Raw genomic sequence first — 21,257 nt, 5'->3', positions numbered from 1 at the left:
CTATTACAGATTTTTTCCATTATCTCTCCACAAAGATCTAGGTTTAGCTGCTCCAACCAATGAGTTCTTCCAACAATTGAGGTAAAATAAATACTTTGACATTTAAAAAAAGACAAAATCAGCCTTAAAATGATAAATTGATAGCATATCCTAATTGCTAAGCCTTACAAACATAAAGAGAAATCATAGTTATAAATATAGATACAATATTTATTATATAAAATTTTCAAATTGAAATCCACACAGAATATAGTCTTTTCAACAAATGATGCTGGGTCAATTCAAGACACATGCACATGTATGTTTATTGCAGCACTGTTCACAATAGCAAAGACTTGGAACCAACCCAAGTGCCCATCGGTGATAGACTGGATAAAGAAAATGTGGCACATATGCAACTTGGAATACTATGCAGCCACAACGAAGGATGAGTTCGTGTCCTTTGCAGGGACGTGGATGAAGCTGGAAACCATCATTCTTAGCAGACTAATACAGGAACGGAAAACCAAACACTGCACGTTCTCACTCATAAGTGGGAGTTGAACAATGAGAACACATGACACAGGGAGGGGAACATCACACACTGGGGCCTGCCAGGGGGAGAGGGGCTAGGGGAGGGATAGCATCAGGAGAAATACCTAATGTGGATGATGGGTTGATGGGTGCAGCAAACCACCGTGGCACTTGTATACCTATGTAACAAACCTGTATGTTCTACACATACATCCCAGAACTTAAAGTATAAAAATAATTTTTTAAAAAAGTTGACGATTTAAAAAAGAAATGACCCTTACCACCCACCACACATGAAAATCCATTCTGGGTGATTGTAGATTTAACTGTGAAAAGTGTGAAAGAGAAAATAATAAAGCAATTAGAAGATAATCTAAGACTATAAGGCAGATAATACCTTCAAGACTTTAGGACAGGTAAGGATTTGATAAATTGGGACCAAAAATGACTGTTCATAAGAAAAGATGGATACATTGGATGTTAAAATTAAAAACTTCTTTTCAACACAAACACCATTTAGAGACTACAAAAACAAGCCACAGAGTGAGGAAAGATATTTGCCACACACATAACTAACAAAAGACTTGCATCCAGATAAATAATTTTTAAACTTTTACAAATTAACTATAACTAGATAAATAATGCAATAGAGAAAAGGAGGAAATACTTGAGTGGACACTTCAGGAAAAGGATATCTGCATATTTTCAATCTTATTTGTAGTCAGAGAAATGCAAATTAAAACCTCAATGAGATACTACTACTATTTACCAAGGAGAATAACTAAAATAAAGAAGAGAGATAATCCTAACTGCTGACATGGATATGTAGCAATAGGATGTCTCTTATATTGCTGGTGGGAGTTAAATTGGGACAATGATTTAGGAAAACTGCTTACATTATCTACTAAAGTTGAACATGTACATACCTATGACACAGATATTGCACTCCAAAGTGTATATTCAACAGAAAGGGGATCATGCTAACCAAAAATATTTCCAAGAATGCCCAGAGCAACATGATTTATAAAAATGAAAAGCTAGAAACAATATATTGTGATAAATTCATAAAGTGGAATACTATGAAGCAGTAATACTGAATGAACCACAGTTATTATATTCAATAATATAGATGAATTTCACAAACATAATATGGAGCAAAAGAAGCCAGATGCAAGATTTATACAGATGATTTCATTTATAGAAAGTTGGAAAAGAGACACAACTGAACTCCAGTGTTAGAATGAGCGTAATAGTTACATCGGGGAGGAAGAAGGGAGTAGTGATGGGGAGGAGACATCAGAAGACTTCTGGATACTGGAAATATTATTTTTTAACTTGAGTAGTTTTACAGCAATGTTCATCCAAGGACAATTCATTGAGTGGTATGCATTTATGTATAGTAGAGTATTCTCTATGTATCTTAATGTTCAATAAACATTAAGATACAAAAGCTCAAATTTTCACCCTATCATGGTATTTGAGAGAAAAAGACAAATAAAATTAGAATGTCTATGAATTAGAAAATTCTGAATAGAAGTAGTAAAACAGTCTATTACACTGGACCTCAGATTTGACATGCAGTAAACTACTCAGCCGACAACTGGTGATTTTCAGTTAAGTATGAGGCACAGGTATTAATGTATCCCTACGGCTACAAAAGTCAGAGATGATTATGTGTGCTCTGTGAGATTCCATTCATTTGAACGGGTATTCAGTGGGTGGTCTCAGCAAATTCCATAACTATCAAGCATTGGAATGAGAAGTGTTTTGGTGATATGATTTACTTTGAGTTATCAATCAATTTAATCAAATTAGTCAAAGTTACTTTTGACCAGGCTTTGGAGAAATGTAAACAGTGACCCTTCTGTATGGGATTGTAAGTTGATACAGGACTGAAGTTTTACCCTGATAAACAGACCTTCAGAAACTTATTCCATGAACAAAAATCTATGTGAGTGAGCACATTTCCTGAAAATGTTCCCATCATCATCATTGGCTATGTCCCATCCTTGGGTACTGAATAAATGATGTTCTTGGAGTTCAGTAGATACAAGATTTCTGAAGAGCTAGCTGCAACTCTCTTAATGGTGTAACTCAAGGATATTAGGTTTTAGCTGGAAAACACACACACACACACACACACACACACACACACACACACACATACCATAAGGGGAAGTCCAAAGAAGAGAAAGAGGGTTGAGTGCTTTTGAACCTTTAAGGATTGATGAAGACACATTAAGCAAATGTTTAAGACTTTCTTATCCTGTTTTATGCATTCAATGGATATATGTTGAGTGCCCTCCATTTCTTGTGACAGGCACTATTCTGAGTGCTAGGAATGATAGAGCAGGAACGAAAACAGATAAAAACCCGATTTCATGGAGCTTATATTTAATTGGAAGAGACAGAATAAAAAATTTTTAAAAACCTCTCTTAGAAGTAATGAATGCTATGGAGAAAAATCAAAACAAGGATTAACAATTGTGGAGGGGGGGTTTTGATTTTAAATGGGGTGATCATTGAGAAGGTAACATTTGAGAAAGTACTTGAAGGAGGTAAGGAAGCATGTAAGCATGTATACACACACACGCACATACACACACACACACAGATAGACACACCTGAAGGAAGAGCAATCCAGGCAGATGGAACAGCCAATGGAAAGGCACTAAGTGGGGAAATGTTTGGCTTCTGTGAAAAACAGCAAGGTCAGCAAGGCTGGAGGGGAGTGGGTGGTGGATAAAATTTGAGAAGACAAGGACAATAGTCATTGCAGAGGGTCTGATCAGATACCACCTCGCAGGCCATTATAGGACTTGGGCTTTTATTCCTATTAATGTGGGAAGCTCTTGGAGGCTTTTGAGCAGAGGATAACTAACATGCTCTGACTTATGTATTGAAAAGACTGCTTTGACTGCTACATTGAGTACAGACTAAAGCTGGCTGAAAACAGAAGCAGGGAGACCAGTTAGGAGGCAATTACAAGGCCACGTAGGAGATGAGGTGGCCTGGGCCAGGTGTTTGCTGTGAAGATACTGAGAAGGGATCAGATTCTGGATATACCCTGAAGGTAGAGACAAAGGGTATTTAGTAGGTAGACTGTTATTTAGATAGTTTGAACAGCTAACGTGAGAATAACAGAGGAGTCAGAAATGACTCCAAGATTTTTGGCCTGAAACACTGGGAAGATGAAGTTGTCATTTATCGAGTTATGGAAAACTGCAGAAAGACCATATCTGGAGGCAAGATCAGGAGCTCAGCTGTGATCACAGTATGTCTGAGATGCCTAAAGGACACCCAGATAGACAGTTGAATAAGTTTTGAGTCAAGGGAGAATTCGGGGCTGATCCTTTAAGCATGTGTTAATCACGCATGTATGGGGTCACTTCTTTACTCTAAACCCTCCTATAATTTCCCAGATATAAACTAGGGAGCTGTCAACATTTGGATGGTTTTCAGAGCCATGACAAAAGATGGGATTACCAAGTGAATGAAAGTACCCAAAGAAAGACAGAAGAGGTACAAGAATAGGCCCCGGGTGACTCCAACATAATATCTCACCAGCCCTACCTATGGGGAAAAAATATCCCCCAGGGAATAGGCCAGGGCCATCTAGACTTGTGGGGTTCAAGATGCTCTTTAAGAGGTGTGAGGAAAGCTGGAGTTTGCCTTTGTGTCCATGTTGCTGGTGTTCCACGAAACAGTAGGGAATCTCTACTACCTCATCTGGGGGTTGAGGACTGGAGTAAAGCAAAACAAGCAGCTGTTAAATTAGGGGAAGTGACAACGCAGTGATAATCTGAAGATCCCAGGTCTTCAGATGAAAGCTCCCTCCTAAAGAGCCAGAATTTAACTTTGAGATTGGCATATATTCCAACTGGTTACAGGAACATTGAACTAGGTATCTCCCAGTGGAAAGGAAAACAGAAAGACCTGTTTAACGTTGAAGCTCTGCCCCCATGTTCCCGAGAGCATACTGTGATAACTGTGACCATAGAGAAAAGAAAAAGCCAATAGCTGAAATGAATCAGGTTGTTGGGGGCCTAAGATAAGTAAGTGCAACTTGTTTACATGTAAAACATTTGTCTTGTCAATTTGGGCATTTTATCTGGAAATTATCCAAAGCAGCAATTATCTAGAGCTAGCATGCTAGACTGTTTATCCCTAGACATGGGTGGGGGATGAGGGGATAGAATGCAGGTTTTCATGGCACTTATAGAGTGTGGGAGGTCTCTTTGTTTTGTATCTAAGAAAAAGAATGCAAAATTAGGCACGGGGCCATGGAAGTGACCTATGCGAGTGACGGCCCTAAAGCTATAGTTTTCCTAACTTCACAGAAAATCCACCTCTGACCCTAAACCCAGATGACAGAAACCTTGGGAGCAATAACTGATCGCTTAATTTATCATGACCAAGTTTATCTTACAAGTGCCAGGAAGTATTCAGAGTTAGTCAGGCATCATAGGAAAACTCTCCTTTATGTCTATTTCTCACTCAAAGTTATTCAAGTAAAAGGAAACATATTAAAGGCACTTAGATAAAGGAAGGCATAGTAAATATTCTTGTTCCATGAAATACCATCTTCTAACCACCTTAACAGATGCAACAGTTGAACAATCTAGCTGTGCTCCGCTGATATTAGAAATACTGTGGTCTGAGCCAAAGGACCAGTGATGGCATCAGGAATTATGTCACTGGCTATATCCTATATATATGTTTACCAGATAAAATACATGATATCCAGCTAAATATAAATTTCAAATATACAATAAATAATTTTTAGCAAAACTGTACCCCTACATACTTATGCATAGGACATACTTATACCAGAAAAGCACTCATTTTTCTGAAATTCACATTTAACTTGGCATCCCATATTTTTATTCGCTAAGTTTAGTAATGCTACCTACACTGATTTCTGCTTTGGGATACATAATGAGTGATAATTTGGAGAGCCTACTAAACAGAAAATCAAAGGGACAGAGGATAAATATTGTATTAGTAGGTCACATGGTTGCTTCCAACATTGGCCCTGACAGTTATCATTACTCATATAATAATACTCAACTGTCATATCAGAATCTGCAAAAGGGGGCTGAGGGTTGTGCAGAATTCGTGCATATTTAATTGACACAAATTAAATATTAAATATTAATTTAATTAGTAAAAACTATTCACTTTTAACTAATGAAAAGGATGGAAACGCTGCTTTTGTAAATAGGCAGCGTTATTGGGAACACAATATTCTACTGCGTTCCCCATCCATAAGTCAAACCATCTGTAAGTCCAGGACTAAGTGTTATCTGTAATTGCTTAAAGTGCAACATTGGTCAAATATGCATAAAGCAGCTAATTGTGAAATATGAGTAATGGGTCTATTTGTTCAATGGGTAAAACTCACTTATCCTCCTTTGACATAGAAAATAGGATTAAATGTAAAACTTATGTCCCAGCTCATAGAGAAACTTACCAGAAACATGTCCAAGTACTTTGTTTACCATCCAACCCTTTTAGTTATATATCTATGAATATTAATATTGTAGTACTTCATACTTTTTAAGTATTTATAGATATACGTATCGCTTCTCGGCCTTTTGGCGAAGATCAAGCGTAGTATTTATAGATATACGTATGTTCTTTTATTCCCTCCTCAAAAAATAATATTTTATTTGTCATCCCCATTAAAAATTATGTATTCATTTGACAGATATTTAATGGGTATCGATTATGCGCTTGGAAAACAATAGTGAACACGACAGGAAAAGTTGGTCATTACAGAACTAACCTTCTAGTAAGAAATAAATAATATTTTAAAATAATAATAATAAAATTTCAGTTGGCAATATTGCCATGAAGATATAAAACAGAGCAAGAGAGACAGTGGCTGCTATTTTAGCTAGGATGGTGAAAACCCATTTGAAGTGGTAACACTTGAGTTAGACATGGAGCTTATATGATAATGATAAACCAGCCAGTGGAAATGGGAATCGCTCGAGAAATGGAGCCACTCCTTGGAGAAGAAATGAGCTTAGCAAATGAGCTGCTCATAGAACAGTAAGAACTAGATGACTGTAGCAGAATGAGAAGGGTGTGGAAAGAGCTAAGGTTCAGATGAGGCAGAAGAGGTAGACACGGCAAGGTCACGTGGAGCCTTGAAGGGCATACTGAAGAGTTTGGGTTTTTTTATTTCCTTGTTTTTGTTTTTGACTAACCAGGGTTAGTCAAACAGACTAACCCTGGCATAGTGTGTGAGGGAGGGAACTTCACAAGAGTGTGGGTACTCGGAGGCAGGCAGGATCATTGAGGGTCATCTTGGAAGCTGGTCACCACTAATCCCAGATATATCTATAGATAGATAGATAGATAGATAGATAGATAGATAGATAGATAGATAGATAGATAGATTTAGACAGAGTCTCACTCCATCACCCAGGCTGGAGTGCAGTGTCATGATCTCGGCTCACTGCAACCTCTGCCTCCTGTGTTCAAGCAATTCTCCTGCCTCAGCCTCCCGAGTAGCTGGGATTACAGGCACATGCCACCTTGCCTGACTAATTTTTGTATTTTTAGTAGAGTTGAGGTTTCACCATGTTGGCCAGCCTGGTCTCAAACTCCTGACCTCAAGTGATCTGTCTACCTTGGCCTCTCCAAGTGCTGGGATCACAGGCATGAGCCACCATGCCCAGCCAAGAGTTTGTATAGTCCAGTGCAATGGGAGGGACCTGAAGGGGTTAGAGCAAGATAGTATTGTGATCCAATGCATCCTGAAAGGATCAATATGGCTATTCAACCAAGAAAAATTGAACAGGGATCAAGGGGAGGAAGACAAAAGTAGAAGTAGACTGGAGGCCAATTGTCTAGGCAATAGATGTTGAGGCCTTGGATGTCACTGTGAAAGGGAGAGAAGTAGTCACGTCTGTTTGAAAGTAGGATCAATTGGACGTGCTGCTAAATTGGCAGTAAGAGGCAAGGGGAAAGATACATAAAGGATAACCATAGAATTTTTACCGGGAAGCTTGGTTGCTATTAACTGAGATGGGAACTGATGTTCATTAAAATTAAAACACATTCCCATAATCACACTTTAAGTACCAGAGCAAAGATTCGAATTCAGTTCTTCCTAATGCTCCAATATTTTGGGGTTGGTGAGCTGATTAATGTCTACTAGTGTGCTTACTTATTTAAAAGTCCCCCTTTTAAGCTATAAGCTCCTCAGTGACAGAGACTTGGTGATATCTGATATCTAGTCGTAGGAACCAGAGGCACATGAATAATGCTTTTTTGAGAACATTTGTAACAAGATATGACAAGTCTACCAGGCCCCATGTTTCCCGTCACCCTTGGCTGATTCACCAATTTTTTTCTTTAAGGCAGCTATAGATGCTTTCTATAGTGTTGGTTTTGAATTCTGCTATGGAAGTACAATGGTCATTTCAGAGGCCTGCAAACTTTCCCCTTCTAAGGAAGTGTATGGGTGCAATTACGAACATATGTTAACGGAAATAAAACACATGCTAATTATTTCCCTACACGCAAAACCGTCTTGATGGAACCATCAACAGCCTTTATTTATTTGAGGAAATCTAGCGAAAGAATATCTCATCAGCTATCTCATAACATTCTGTATTTGATTACCAGTTGAAATACTCCAAACTCCACACTAGTTTTTTTCTAATTTTTTTAACCCTATAGGTTTTAATACCATGCAATTCTCAACCTCTGCATGACCTTTTTCTCCTTGTAAACAATTAGGAGCCATCTGGTTCCATGGATTTCCCGATCCTCCTGAGAATTTAAACTTAACACACCAAAAGGTTTGATTCGCCCAAGGACTACTATTACATTATTCACCTGGTTTTCTAGTCTTGGATCTTAAACAATATCTTCCTTAGAAAATCAGAAGAAATTTTCTCTTCATACTTCATATAATCCTCTTGCTCTATGTATAATACTAAGCTTTGAGGACCTCCTCAAAGCTATCTTGAAATGATTTACCAAAATATTTGCCAACTTGCCTCTTTCTATGGCAACATATAACTCAAACTGTATCACTTTGTCAATCCCAGTTTTTCTAAGTACCTGTCAAAAAAATTCAAAGGAGTTGGAGTTAGATAGAAAAGGAAACAGATTCCCCTTGGCACCTGTTTGTGCAATGTTGAGCTATGTCTGGGTACCCACTTCAATCTGAAACATTTGCATTCCTGATAAATAGGGGGAATTTTTTCTGAGAAGGCTAATGAAAACAGAGATCTTTCTCACTCAAGATACTAATCAACTTAAAACACCCTGGCTCAAATCCCTTTCTGATAAACACCAAGATCTTATTATGTAATAAAGTTTATTGATATAGTATTAAATGGCCCATTGAGATGTAGCCTAAGGAAAATTTCTTGGAGATTTTTATTATGGCATATCTGGTAAGAAAGTTGTTTTAAACTTGTCAGGCAAGACATTATCTAAAAGGCTCTTTATTCAGCCTGAGGCAGTGGCTCACGCCTGTAATTCTAGCACTTTGGGAGGCCAAGGCAGGTGGATCACCTGAGGTCAGGAGTTCAAGACCAGCCTGGCCAACAAGTGAAACCCTGTCTCTAATAAAAATACAAAAAATTAGCTGGGCGTGGTGGGATGTGCCTGTAGTCTGTCCCAACTGCTAGGGAGGCTGAGGCAGAAGAATCGCTTGAACCCGGGAGGTGGAGGCTGCAGTGAGCTGAGATCACACCACTGCACTCCAGCCTGGATGACAGTGAGACATCATCTCGAATAAATAAATAAATAAATAAAAATAAAAGGCTCTTTATTCAGTAAACACACTTATACACACATAGAAGTGGGAGAGTGCGGGAGAGAGAAGAAAACTTCCAAAGTTACCTAGGTTTTTGCTTGACAAGATTAGATACTATAATGCTCCTCGTTCTTATGATTTTTACTCCCCAAAATGAGGGGATAACAACTGAATTTTTCTCGTACACGCTAAAGCCACAGTCTCAGAAAAACATATCCCACAATTTAAAGGAAGAGTGCTGATGATGGGTACAGAGGAGGAATTATCTTTCATACAATGCATTAAGATATTCCAAGTGATTTATGGATGTATTTGAGAATTAACGGATTGAAGCTCGTGAAAACTGCTAAGAGAAACTGAAAATGGAAACATTAGTTGTTCACATTAAATCTAAACATGTTTAGAGCAAGTTTAGGGACTGTCACTTCTCAATGTGATAGAATAACTGGTACCAAATCTGTCTCTCTGATGTAAACAGCTAGGAAATTGGACAAAATACATGAGACAGCTGTTTTCAGACGTTAGAAAACAGACACAGCACAGAAGTGTGAGTCTTCAGAACAGGAAAAGAAATGAGGTAAGCCCTATAACCAACATGGCTTTCTGGATGTAGGCACTTCCAAGACTGCAGTAAGAGAGGAGGAACCATGACAAGGCAGATCCAACTTACTGAATTTAATAGACAGAGATCAGAGTTAAAGGAGCTAAAAGAGCTGAAATGTGAGGCACAGAGAGAAAGAACTCCAGAAATCTATACAGGCAGCTATCCTGAGTCCTTCATTGAATATTAGGCTACATATGCATGAAATGAAACTCTATGAGGCCAGGCAAAAACAGCTACTGGGATTTGTGAGCTGGGGGTTGAGTTGCAGCCAGCCAGAATGGAGGCATTGCTGACCACCCTGAATATTTCCTCGAGCCTCCTGAAGAGGCGTGCTTCAAAAGGATAATTAAATTAGCCCTAAAGAAAAACTTACTCTAGACGCATACTCCCAAACTTAAAAATACGCTTAAAAAGGATCAGGTTGAATGGTAAGTAACTGAACTCCCTGGCAAAACAAAATTCGGCTTTCCAGAGGAAGACTACAAAATCTAGACTTTCTTTTTTTTTTTTTTTTTTTTGAGACGGACTCTTGCTCTGCTGCCCAGGCTGGAGTGCAGTGGCACGATCTCAGCTCACTGCAACCTCCGCCTCCCAGGTTCACGCCATTCTCCTGCCTCAGCCTCCCAAGTAGCTGGGACTACAGGCACCCACCACCACGCCTGGCTAATTTCTTTCTTTCTTTCTTTTTTTTTTTTTTTTCCTACATCGCTTGTATTTAAAACACAAACAAGTATTTCTCTTTCTGTAAGGGCAAATGGTTCAAATAATGCGGAACACGAAACATTGACTAATACAAGTTTATTTTTTAAAAAAGCAAAAGAATAAAGAATATATACAAAAGGGACCTGGAATCTGTAAGCTGATTCCAAAAGCGAAATAAGTAGAAAATCCGTGGTGAAACCTGAACATTCTACCCCTGCTTTGGAGAAGGGCTATCATACAACATTCAGTCAGCTGAAGATGGATTGCTAGAGGTGTGTCGATACATAAATTTCAAGTCATTTTTGCTTGTGCAGAATCATCCCAATCTTAACAAGACTGAATGGGCAGTCCTGTGGCTTTCTTCCTTTTCCATATTCCCAACAAGGCTACGTGAAGTTCAACTCTTGATGAGCCGCTTACAACAGCAGTTCCTTAGGAGCCAACATGACAGGTGGGTCAGATTTCCCTATGAGAAACAAAACTGGCCACCTACAGCAAAATATCAAAATGGGTAAATCCTTCCTTCCTCTTCCTTCTGATTATATACAACATATCTCCTTTCAAGACTATTATTTCCGTCATGCTTATTCCTTCACAAATCTAAACCTTGAGGTGATATGAAGGAAACCAACATCAAGAAAAGAAAACTCAATTCAGAAATGAAGAAAACTGGCAGGTATACAATACACCCCCAGAGCATCTCAATATCCCTGGCACAGTACAATTCGGTGTACTGCTACAGCCCATAGATAAATATTGGCAGCTTGAATAAGCTCATTTTTTCCCTCAGGTGGTTAAAGGCCACCACATAAATACTGGGCAACAGGGGTTTGTTGGGAGAATTAGAAATAAAAAATTAACCAAATTTTGTCCCTGTGTTAATTCAATGCCAGCAAGGAGGCAAGTACTGAAGAAGAAAAGGGACAATTTTCATACGAAAAAAGAATTCCTCTAATCATGTCACCATCTCATATAATGAATCCAGGGAATCCCAGAAATAGAAAATTAGTTTCAGGGGACCCCTGAGGCACTTTAAAGCCTTTTAAAAAATTACAGTAATAATAAATTAGATATTGCTCTTCAGAGGCCAACAGAGCAGCAGAAGCATCAAGATCAGGTCCAAAGAGTTATGCCCACATTACAGGCTTCCTGAGCTGCTCAGCCCTCTTTAAAGCTTAGTTGAATCTCTAAATACCTTTACAAAGACATACAATTTAACACAGACTGAGTGGGTATTTTTGTTTAGTGGTAGCATAAAATTTGGTCCTTAATGGTAGCAGCTGTCTTCATCCATTTCAAACTCAGGTAATATTAAGTACATCAAGACAATACATAAAGAATACAACAAAGGAGAAAAAAGCCAAAACTGACAAACACCTCAAGGAGTCACTAAGTTTGCTTGCACCCTTTCACTTGATCTCCCTCTCAGTCTCTTTTTTGTGGAGAGAAGGGTATGACAGAACTTTTTTCTCAAAAGATGATAAACAATGGCATCAAATGGACAAAATGGTTATAAAGTAACTTTAAAAATCTGACCCCAAGGAATCCAGGACACATACAGATAATTCAGAGGTATACTTCTGATTTGGGGCAAATTCTAGACTAAAGAAATGATCGTCTCAGGTAAATGTTACAATAGATGAAACTAAGTCCAGTTTTTTGGCGGTTTTTTTTTTAAAGTGTCCTCACTACCACCTTCAGCTATCAATCATTTCTCATAGCTCAAGCGGAAGGTCATCTTCATCTTTCCCAGGATCCAGGTCAACCTCAGCTTCCCATTTGCCTCCTGAAATCTCCCACGTTAGTTTCTCAAAATCATCCTCCACAGAGAGTGGGGGCTTTCCTGTTGAGGCAGAGCTGAGTCGGCGAGTTTTCATGCTCATTTGGGATGAGGAAGGGCCAGACGCCTCCGGGGGTGAGGAATCTGAAGAGGACTGGGTTGGAGGCAGCACAAGACTGTCTCTAACCAAACACCGCATATTCTCACTCATAGGTGGGAATTGAGCAATGCGATCCCATGGACACAGGAAGGGGAATATCACACTCTGGGGACTGTGGTGGGGTGGGGGGAGGGGGGAGGGATAGCACTGGGAGATATACCTACTGCTAGATGACGAGTTAGTGGGTGCAGCGCACCAGCATGGCACATGTATACAGATGTAACTAACCTGCACAATGTGCACGTGTACCCTAAAACTTACAGTATATTAAAAAAAAAAGAAAGAAAGAAAAGAAAAAGAAAAAGAAAAAGAAAAAAAGACTGTCTCTAGGATTTTCTGCTTCAGGCACAGTGACTGATTTGTCCTCAGAGACAAGCAGGACAACAGCATCCACAGCTGCCTTTTTGGCTGGGGGTTCCTGTAGGACGCTGCTGGAGCTGAGTGGCTTCACAGCGGCAGTGACAGCAAGGTGCATCTCCACTGCCTTACGTTTTGGGGCCAATTTGGGGGATGACACAACTTTAACCACAGATTGCTTCACGTTCACTTTGGGTTTAGCTTCACCCCTTTTTTCCAAGGTCTGTGCTGCCCATTTCACATTCAATAATGAGTCTGCAATCCCTGAGGTTTCTACCTCCACCTTCTGGGATGACTTTGTGGGAAGCTGCTTGGTCAGGTGCCATGTGATTCCTGGCACAGCAGTGAGCACTGGTTTCTCTGCCACTCGGGTATTGCAAGAGGCTACATCTCCCCGAAGAGGTGTCCAGACTGATTTTTCCCTCTCCTGCTGTTTCCGCATGCGCATCTCTCTCATGGTCGCACATCTCTTGACTTGAATTTTACTGATGTCAACTCCTGTGGTCTCAACTGAAGCCTCTGTAGCTTCCATTCTAATACGGCTCTGAAAATCAACTTCATTTCCTTCCTGAAGTATCTTCTCTTCTTTCCTCCATGTTCTTTGCGTGACTCGCAGCAGCAACCTTGCCCCCGGAGTGGCCTCATGTTGAGACGGGGAGCTGGTGCTGCTCTCAGAGCTCTGCTGCACCCTCCGTGCCTTCTCCAGTTTAATTTCTTCCAGCGTCTTCATGTGCACCTCCTGCATGGACTTTGTTTTACCTGCAGGCTCCTCTGATTGTCCTTTGCTGGCAACAATGGGTGGCAAAACTACTGTTTTTTTAATTTCACTATCAGTCTTCAGCTTCATGCAAGTTGTATCCTTTTTGCTTTTTTGTCTCTCTGCTTCCTGCTGCCTATGTTCTTCTTCAGCCAGGACCTCAGAGAAGGTTTTGATACGGAGAGTGGAGGAGCTTCTTGCTCCTGAAGTAGAATCATCAGTTTTTGAAGGTCCTTCTGTCTTGAGTTTAGTTTGCGATTCCCCATGTTTCTGACTGGCTCTTTCAAGAAGTATTTCTTCTAATGTCTTCACATGGATCTCACCAACTTTATTAACTTTATCTGTTGCGTCCTCATTATTTGGATCAGCTGACATGCCTAATCGCTCCTTAAGAGACTTGGAAACTTGAGCTGTCTTTGGTGTTTCGTCAGTGTTAGTTTCCGGAGCTTCAACTTTCTTCCCTAGCCTCTGTGCCAGGCTACGCTTTAATGGAGGATCACTGTCAGCGCCTGCCGAAAATTTTCGTTTCCCCAGTCTCTCAGTAAGACCCAATCTAACCAAGGGTTCTTCTCCTTGTTTGGTGGAGAGAGTTACTGTCTTCACCACAGTCCTGACATTTTCTTTTTCAGGACCTGGAACAGGCTCAGGGTGGAGCAAAAGACTGGAAACTCCTGAAGAACCCTCACCTTGCTTCTTAGATTTTTCCTTCATTTTCTCTGACTTAATTTCCTCAAGAGTTTTTATTCCAAAATGCAAACATTCACCTTGCTTTATATTGACTGCAGGTTTCCGGACAGAAGTCACTCGTAATCCATTGTGAACTTCAGGAGTTGGTTGCAGGGTAGGTGTTTTGGCTTCATCAGGAAACTGATCATCATCATCTTCATCATCATCTGCAGCATTAATTACAACTGGTGGATGCTTGGGGCTAGGAACATTTTCGGAACTTTCTACTTTCATAACGCTCCGCAGCTGAGGGGAAGGATTGGACTGGACAGACAATTTGTTCTGCTGAACTGAAAGTTGGCTAGCCTTCACTTCCTCTTCTGGTGACTCAGGCACAGTTGTGCTCGGAGGTAGGAAAAGGCCATCAACATATCGTCCTCTATTGTGATGGAAAGCGCAGTTTAATTTTTGACATCCTGTTGGCTGATTTTCCCAATAACAAGGAATTTCACTGCGTTTTTTATCAATCTCCATGTGCCGAAACCTGCACACCCGTCGAAAACAGCGCCCTTCTCGCCATAATGTGCAAACAATTTCATTTCCTAGTGCAGCTTCACAGTGACGGAATGGGCAGCTGTCACCTTTGGTACATGTAGAATAGAAAAAAAAATAGCAGTCTTCTCCTTGATTAGGCATGCTGGGTAGATTCTTAGATCAGAAGTGGCTTCTTGAAACAAGCCACTGCTTCCTCAAAGCAAGGACAAGGCTCCAAGTCCTCGTGAAATGGGTTTAATCTTCCAAATGACAACTTGATCACAGAAATTGTCTTTAAACTGTAATCATTAGCTGGTTGCTCTCAACAGGAACGTCTGTGTCTTCACTGAGTTCCAATCTATTACGCCTGTAGGTCGAACCAACACTCAATCCATGAATTAATAATAATGAGGCAGAAAAAATTTTCCTCCTCACATTGCCAAGAAAACCTCTCAGCCACAATTCAAACACAGCATGTGTTTTTAAAACATCTCCCAACTACTGGGAGATTAAGTCCATTCAAATAACCTTTGTCAGACTGGAGACAGCTAGGGTTAGTTATCTCCTCAAAAACAAAGCAAAACAAAACAAAACAAAAAAAACAAAAAAAAGAGTTCATTTAAAGATGAACTTGAGAGTCAAAGGATCATGAAAAAAAATCCATCTTCCATAGCTGAACAATATAATCTGAAAAACAAAAAAAACATCAGTTTTTCAGTAAGATCCAATTTCTGGTCTTCAAGATTTCTTCACACTTAATACTAGTCAATTTTCCAGGAATTTTTTGGGCAGGGAATATCCCCAAATCCTAAAAAGCATCGCTATCTCTAGTTCCACAGCCTCCTTCTCAAGGTCCAGAACCAAGGCCTGGAAGATGTCAACACTATAGGCCTTCCCCACAGGAATCCGCACCGATTATGGGAGTTTAGGGGTGTTCTTCATTACGGTTTCACCAATCCTACAAGGAGTACGGAAGTGTCCCTGTTGCTCTTGACTCCCACGCTGAGGGCCAGGGGTGGGAGTGTAATGAGGGTGGGGAATGGGTGTAGGATACCGGAATAAGGTCGGTGGCTTTCTGTATGTGGAGTTTGAGACAAGCTCCAAAGTCGTGGGACCCGAACCGATGACACTATCCCCGACTCCCGCTTGCTGCTACGTCTTTCTTCTTGCTTGGCCGCTGCCGTCCGTCGTCCTCCCAGCAGCAGCAGCACTCGCAGAAAATCAAGACTGCCAGCGTCAAAGATGGCGCCCGGCTACAGGCTCCGCTCTAAGGCCCGGCCGGTAAAAGTGCCAGCACGACGCAGGGCGCGAGGGTTCTGGAAGACGTAGTTCCTCTATGACGCGATGCCTAAGATCTAATTTCTTATATCTTTGGTAGAGACGGGGTTTCACCGTGTTAGCCAGGATGGTCTCCATCTCCTGACCTCGTGATCTGCCCGCCTCCGCCTCCCAAAGTGCTGGGATTACAGGCATGAGTTACCACGCCCAGCCCCAAATCTAGACTTTCAATAAAATATTTACAATGTCTAACATCCTAACAAAAATTATTTAAAATGCAAAGGATCAGCAAAGTACAAGCCATAACAGGAGAAAAATAAGTCAATACAAACAGATTTTTATATTTTAGCCTCTTACACTTCCAGGCCTTCCAATGAAATAAGAAGAATCATATTTCTTGGCCACCATTTTAAATCATGTTAATCCATTTCTCAGAATACTGCATCTGCCAAAAAAAAAAAAAAAAAAAAAAAAAAACGCTTTCATACCCTCTACTAGTTTTAATCCCACAAAATCTCCGTAGTCTTACAGAGCACTGCCATGGGTTGAGTTGTCCAACAGCAGACCTGAAACAATGTTTAGCGTTTAGTATATTTCTAGGGTATCCCTTGGGACCAACAGCTGTGAAAAGAAGGGGAAAACAATTGAGCAGAGGGAGAAGTCAGGTTGTGATGCAGACCTGATTGCCTTAGCCAACTCCACAGGAAGCTGTAGGTGCCTGCTGGAGTTGCCTCACTTAGGGTGAACATGGCCCTCCATCAGTCACTGCATGCCAACCTTTGAGGGGATGGGGGTGGTGGCCTTAGCTAAAGCCACCTTTTTCAGGCCACCTGTTTAAGGCCACTTGTTAAGGGCCACCTTAAGGCCACCTGTTTAAGCTGCACCTCTGCAGCTAAAAGAATCCCTGAAGGGGCTGAGCCCTAGAGGCTATCTACTGGCAGAATTATAACTGGCAGAAGGACAACATGTCCTTCTGAGATGCACATCTCTGTTTCTACCACCATCTATCCCATGTGCCACTTGGATCCACTTCAAGGAGCCAAATGTGCCACTTGAATACATTCAAGGAGCAGTTCCTCCACTGTACCAAGAGGCATCTCTTCCCAGTGAAATCTACAATAGGGGAAGTTAATAGGAGGAACTCCACCCCTGCTTCTGCACCAGTCCCAGGGCTGCAACTGATACTCATCATCTCCTTCCTCCATTATCCGTCTGGATTCCTCCTATATCAGGCTGCAGCTCTGCTAGTCTTAGTAGCTTACCTGATGGCATGAACTAGACACTCATTTCTGAGGGACCTGAGCTCCTGGTCACCATGCCCTTATCAGGCTACATGTGCTTTTGTCTTCTCAGCACTTTCTATTCCTTTTGGAATCTCTCATTGGCTGACTCGCAGCCCAAATTCTCCCTCTTGACTTGAGTCCCTTCAGCATGTAGTCCCCATCCATTTTGTGTGTGTGTGTGTGTGTGTGTGTGTGTGTTTTTCCCCTGCATTGCATCCTTAGGCAGCTCCACTTACACTCGCTAGTTAATTCCTTTCTTTAGTCTTTCTGTCAGTTCTTCCCCATCTCCTTTTCTGTTCTATTATTAGGCATCACAGAGCTACAAAAGATCACCTGTGAGACCTAGACTCTCTTTAGAGGGTAGGAAAGGCAAAAGAGTAGGGGAGTTGGGGAAATAAGCTGGCAAACAAAATTTTTCTTGAAAAATTGGATGGCTGGGGGAGAAGGAAGCAAAAATTCCCAGCAGGCCAGGAAGTCAATAGGAAGGCATTCTAGCTCTCTTTCAATGATTATGTCTAGCTCAAAATATGGAGTGAATACTTGTTCAGATAACCAAGCAGCCACTTCCCTGTTTAACAGACTACTTTGAGGGAGGGAGTCCTACACTCACCTCCCCTAGCAAAGCGGCATCATTCCTCTTTCAACCAACCATCCATCTATCTGTATCACTGATTCAACAAATACTTATTGAGTGTCTACAATGTGCCAGTTCAGAGAATGTTCCATGATTATACAGAAGAAATTTTAAACTCCTGTTTGGACATCATCTTAATAAAGACACAAATATAATTCAACAATGTTTTTGAAAATAAGAGGAATAAGAAGTAAGGCCAAGTATCAGGACAGTACATTTAAATGTTTTCGGATCTTCTATGGAAAACTGAAGACTTTCAGATTCAATGAACAAAACCCATGATTTGCTAAAATAGAGTGGCATTTTAATTAAAAAAAAAATATATATATATATATATATATTTTGAGATGGAGACTCACTCTGTTGCCCAGGCTGGAGTGTGGTGATGTGATCTTGGCTCACCACAACCTCCGCTTCCTGGGTTAAAGAGATTCTCCTGCCTCCGCCTCCCAAGTAGCTGGGATTACAGGCATGTGCCACGTTGCCCTAATTGTTTTTTGGTTTTTTTTTTTGTTTTTTTTTTTTGTTTTTTTGCATTTTTAGTAGAGACGGGGTTTTGCCATGTTGGCCAGTTTGGTCTCGAACTCCTGACCTCAAGTGATCCACCTGCCTTGGCCTCTCAAAGTGCTGGGATTACAGGCCTGAGACACCACACCCAGCCAAATAGTGACATTTTAAAAGTTTAAAAATATAAAGATAAAAATCATGTAAACATATATATATGTAAATACACAAATCAAAAGTAGGAAATAATATTAATATCAGAAAAAAATAGAATTCACAACAAAACTATTACCAGGCTGGGCGCAGTGGCTCACGACGGTAATCCCAGCACTTTCGCAGGCCAAGGCGGGTGGATCCCTTGAGCTCAGGAGTTTGAGACCAGCCTGGCCAACATGGTGAAACCCCATCTCTACTAAAGATTCAAAAAATAGCCAGGCATGGTGGCACATGCCTGTTGTCCCAGCTACTTCAGTGGCTAAGGAAGGAGAATCGCTTGAACCCAGGAGGCGGAGGCTGCAATGAGCCAAGATCGTGCCCCTGCACTCCAGCCTGGGTGATGGAATGAGACTCTGTCTTAAAAAATACATATATATTATATATATAAATTATATATCTTTTATATATATTATATTACATATAAATTATATATACAAAATATATGTAATACATATAATATATAAAATATATATAATATATATATAAAATATGTATATAACCAGGATCAGTGGTGACCAGCCTCCAAGATGACCCTCAATGACCCTGCCTGCCTCCGAGTACCCACACTCTTGTGAAGTCTCCTCCCACACGCACTATACCAGGGTTAGTCTGTTTGAACAATAGCAGATGTGGAAGTGATGGTAAGTCATTTCTAAGATTAGACTTTGAAAGAGTATAATTTCCACGTTGAGCTCTCTTGTTCTCTCTGTCTCTTTGTGTCTTTGTCTCTCTCTCTCTCTCTGATCTATTGCTGGAAAAGAGGAGTGAGAAGGGGAAAGGAGTGAAAAGCAAGTTGCCATATTGTGAACAGTTCTATGGAGAGGACTGCACGGTAAAAAAAAAAAAAAAAAAAATGGAGCCTCCAGCCGGGCGCGGTGGCTCACGCATGTAATCCCAGCACTTTGGGAGGCCGAGGTGGGCGGATCATGAGGTCAGGAAATCAAGACCATCCTGGCTAACATGGTGAAATCCCGTCTCTACTGAAAATAGAAACAATTAGCTGGGCGTGGTGGCGGGCGCCTGTCATCCCAGCTACTCGGGAGGCTGAGGCAGGAGAATTGCTTGAACCCCGGAGGAGGAGGTTGCGGTGAGCCGAGATCGCACCACTGCCCTCCAGCCTGGGCAACAGAGGGAGACTCTGTCTCAAAGAAAGAAAGAAAGAAAATGTAGCCTCCAGCCAAGAGCTAGCAAGGAATCGAGCTCTGTCGGTATCCAAGTGAGTGAGCTTAGCAGTGGATTCTCCAGCCCCAGCCAAGCCTTGAGACAATGGCAGCCCAGGAAGAAAAGCTTGACTGTGACTTTGTGAGAGATGTTGAACCAGCCAAGCTGCCCCTAGATTTCCTTGCCTCAGAAATTGCATGAGATACTAAATGTTTGTTGTTTTAAGCCACTAAGTGTTGGAGTAATTTGTTTCACAGCAGTAGATAACAGAATCAAAGACATTCATTTTATAAAATATACAGACCGTAACAATAGGAAAACAAAAATCATACCAAAACTACAAATGAAAAACAGTATTTACAAGAATTGTTCACACATTTAACAGAATATTAAATGTAGCTTTATATTAGTAAAAATAAAACATGCCTTTAAATGTATAATTTTCTGGAGAAATATAAATGACTAAAAATTGACTCCAGAAAATAAACTGAGCAAATTAGTAATCAGTGAATAGATTTAAGTAGAAAATCAAACACCTATTACAGATTTTTTCCATTATCTCTCCACAAAGATCTAGGTTTAGCTGCTCCAACCAATGAGTTCTTCCAACAATTGAGGTAAAATAAATACTTTGACATTTAAAAAAAGACAAAATCAGCCTTAAAATGATAAATTGATAGCATATCCTAATTGCTAAGCCTTACAAACATAAAGAGAAATCATAGTTATAAATATAGATACAATATTTATTATATAAAATTTTCAAATTGAAATCCACACAGAATATAGTCTTTTCAACAAATGATGCTGGGTCAATTCAAGACACATGCACATGTATGTTTATTGCAGCACTGTTCACAATAGCAAAGACTTGGAACCAACCCAAGTGCCCATCGGTGATAGACTGGATAAAGAAAATGTGGCACATATGCAACTTGGAATACTATGCAGCCACAACGAAGGATGAGTTCGTGTCCTTTGCAGGGACGTGGATGAAGCTGGAAACCATCATTCTTAGCAGACTAATACAGGAACGGAAAACCAAACACTGCACGTTCTCACTCATAAGTGGGAGTTGAACAATGAGAACACATGACACAGGGAGGGGAACATCACACACTGGGGCCTGCCAGGGGGAGAGGGGCTAGGGGAGGGATAGCATCAGGAGAAATACCTAATGTGGATGATGGGTTGATGGGTGCAGCAAACCACCGTGGCACTTGTATACCTATGTAACAAACCTGTATGTTCTACACATACATCCCAGAACTTAAAGTATAAAAATAATTTTTTAAAAAAGTTGACGATTTAAAAAAGAAATGA

The 21,257-nt window shown here is 40.6% G+C and overlaps 2 protein-coding genes across 3 annotated transcripts in view; one reads left to right on the top strand and one right to left on the bottom strand.

Annotated features, from left to right (window-relative positions):
- The window catches only part of LOC472247 (eyes shut homolog), a 559,821-nt gene that overhangs the window by 497,108 nt on the left and 41,456 nt on the right, over positions 1–21,257 (top strand). The window lies entirely within an intron of this gene.
- Positions 10,686–16,027, bottom strand: LOC129144281 (zinc finger CCCH domain-containing protein 11C-like). 2 transcript variants are annotated; one of them, XM_054685971.2, is made up of 2 exons: positions 15,612–16,027; positions 10,686–15,225 (listed from the first exon to the last, which is right to left on the bottom strand). In XM_054685971.2, exon 2 carries the CDS (start codon positions 15,018–15,020, stop codon positions 12,795–12,797), a length of 2,226 nt encoding a protein of 741 aa, XP_054541946.1. In that variant the 5' UTR covers positions 15,021–15,225; positions 15,612–16,027; the 3' UTR covers positions 10,686–12,794. The 2 variants fall into 2 exon arrangements, with proteins under 2 accessions (XP_054541946.1, XP_054541945.1); XM_054685970.2 differs by having other exon boundaries at positions 10,686–15,545; positions 15,913–16,012.

The sequence above is a fragment of the Pan troglodytes genome, chromosome 5 (genome assembly GCF_028858775.2).
Source record: "Pan troglodytes isolate AG18354 chromosome 5, NHGRI_mPanTro3-v2.0_pri, whole genome shotgun sequence".
In the NCBI taxonomy this organism is placed as follows: domain Eukaryota; kingdom Metazoa; phylum Chordata; class Mammalia; order Primates; family Hominidae; genus Pan; species Pan troglodytes.
The sequence above is the reverse complement of the archived record's forward strand: the minus strand, read 5'-3'. Positions and strand labels throughout refer to the sequence as shown.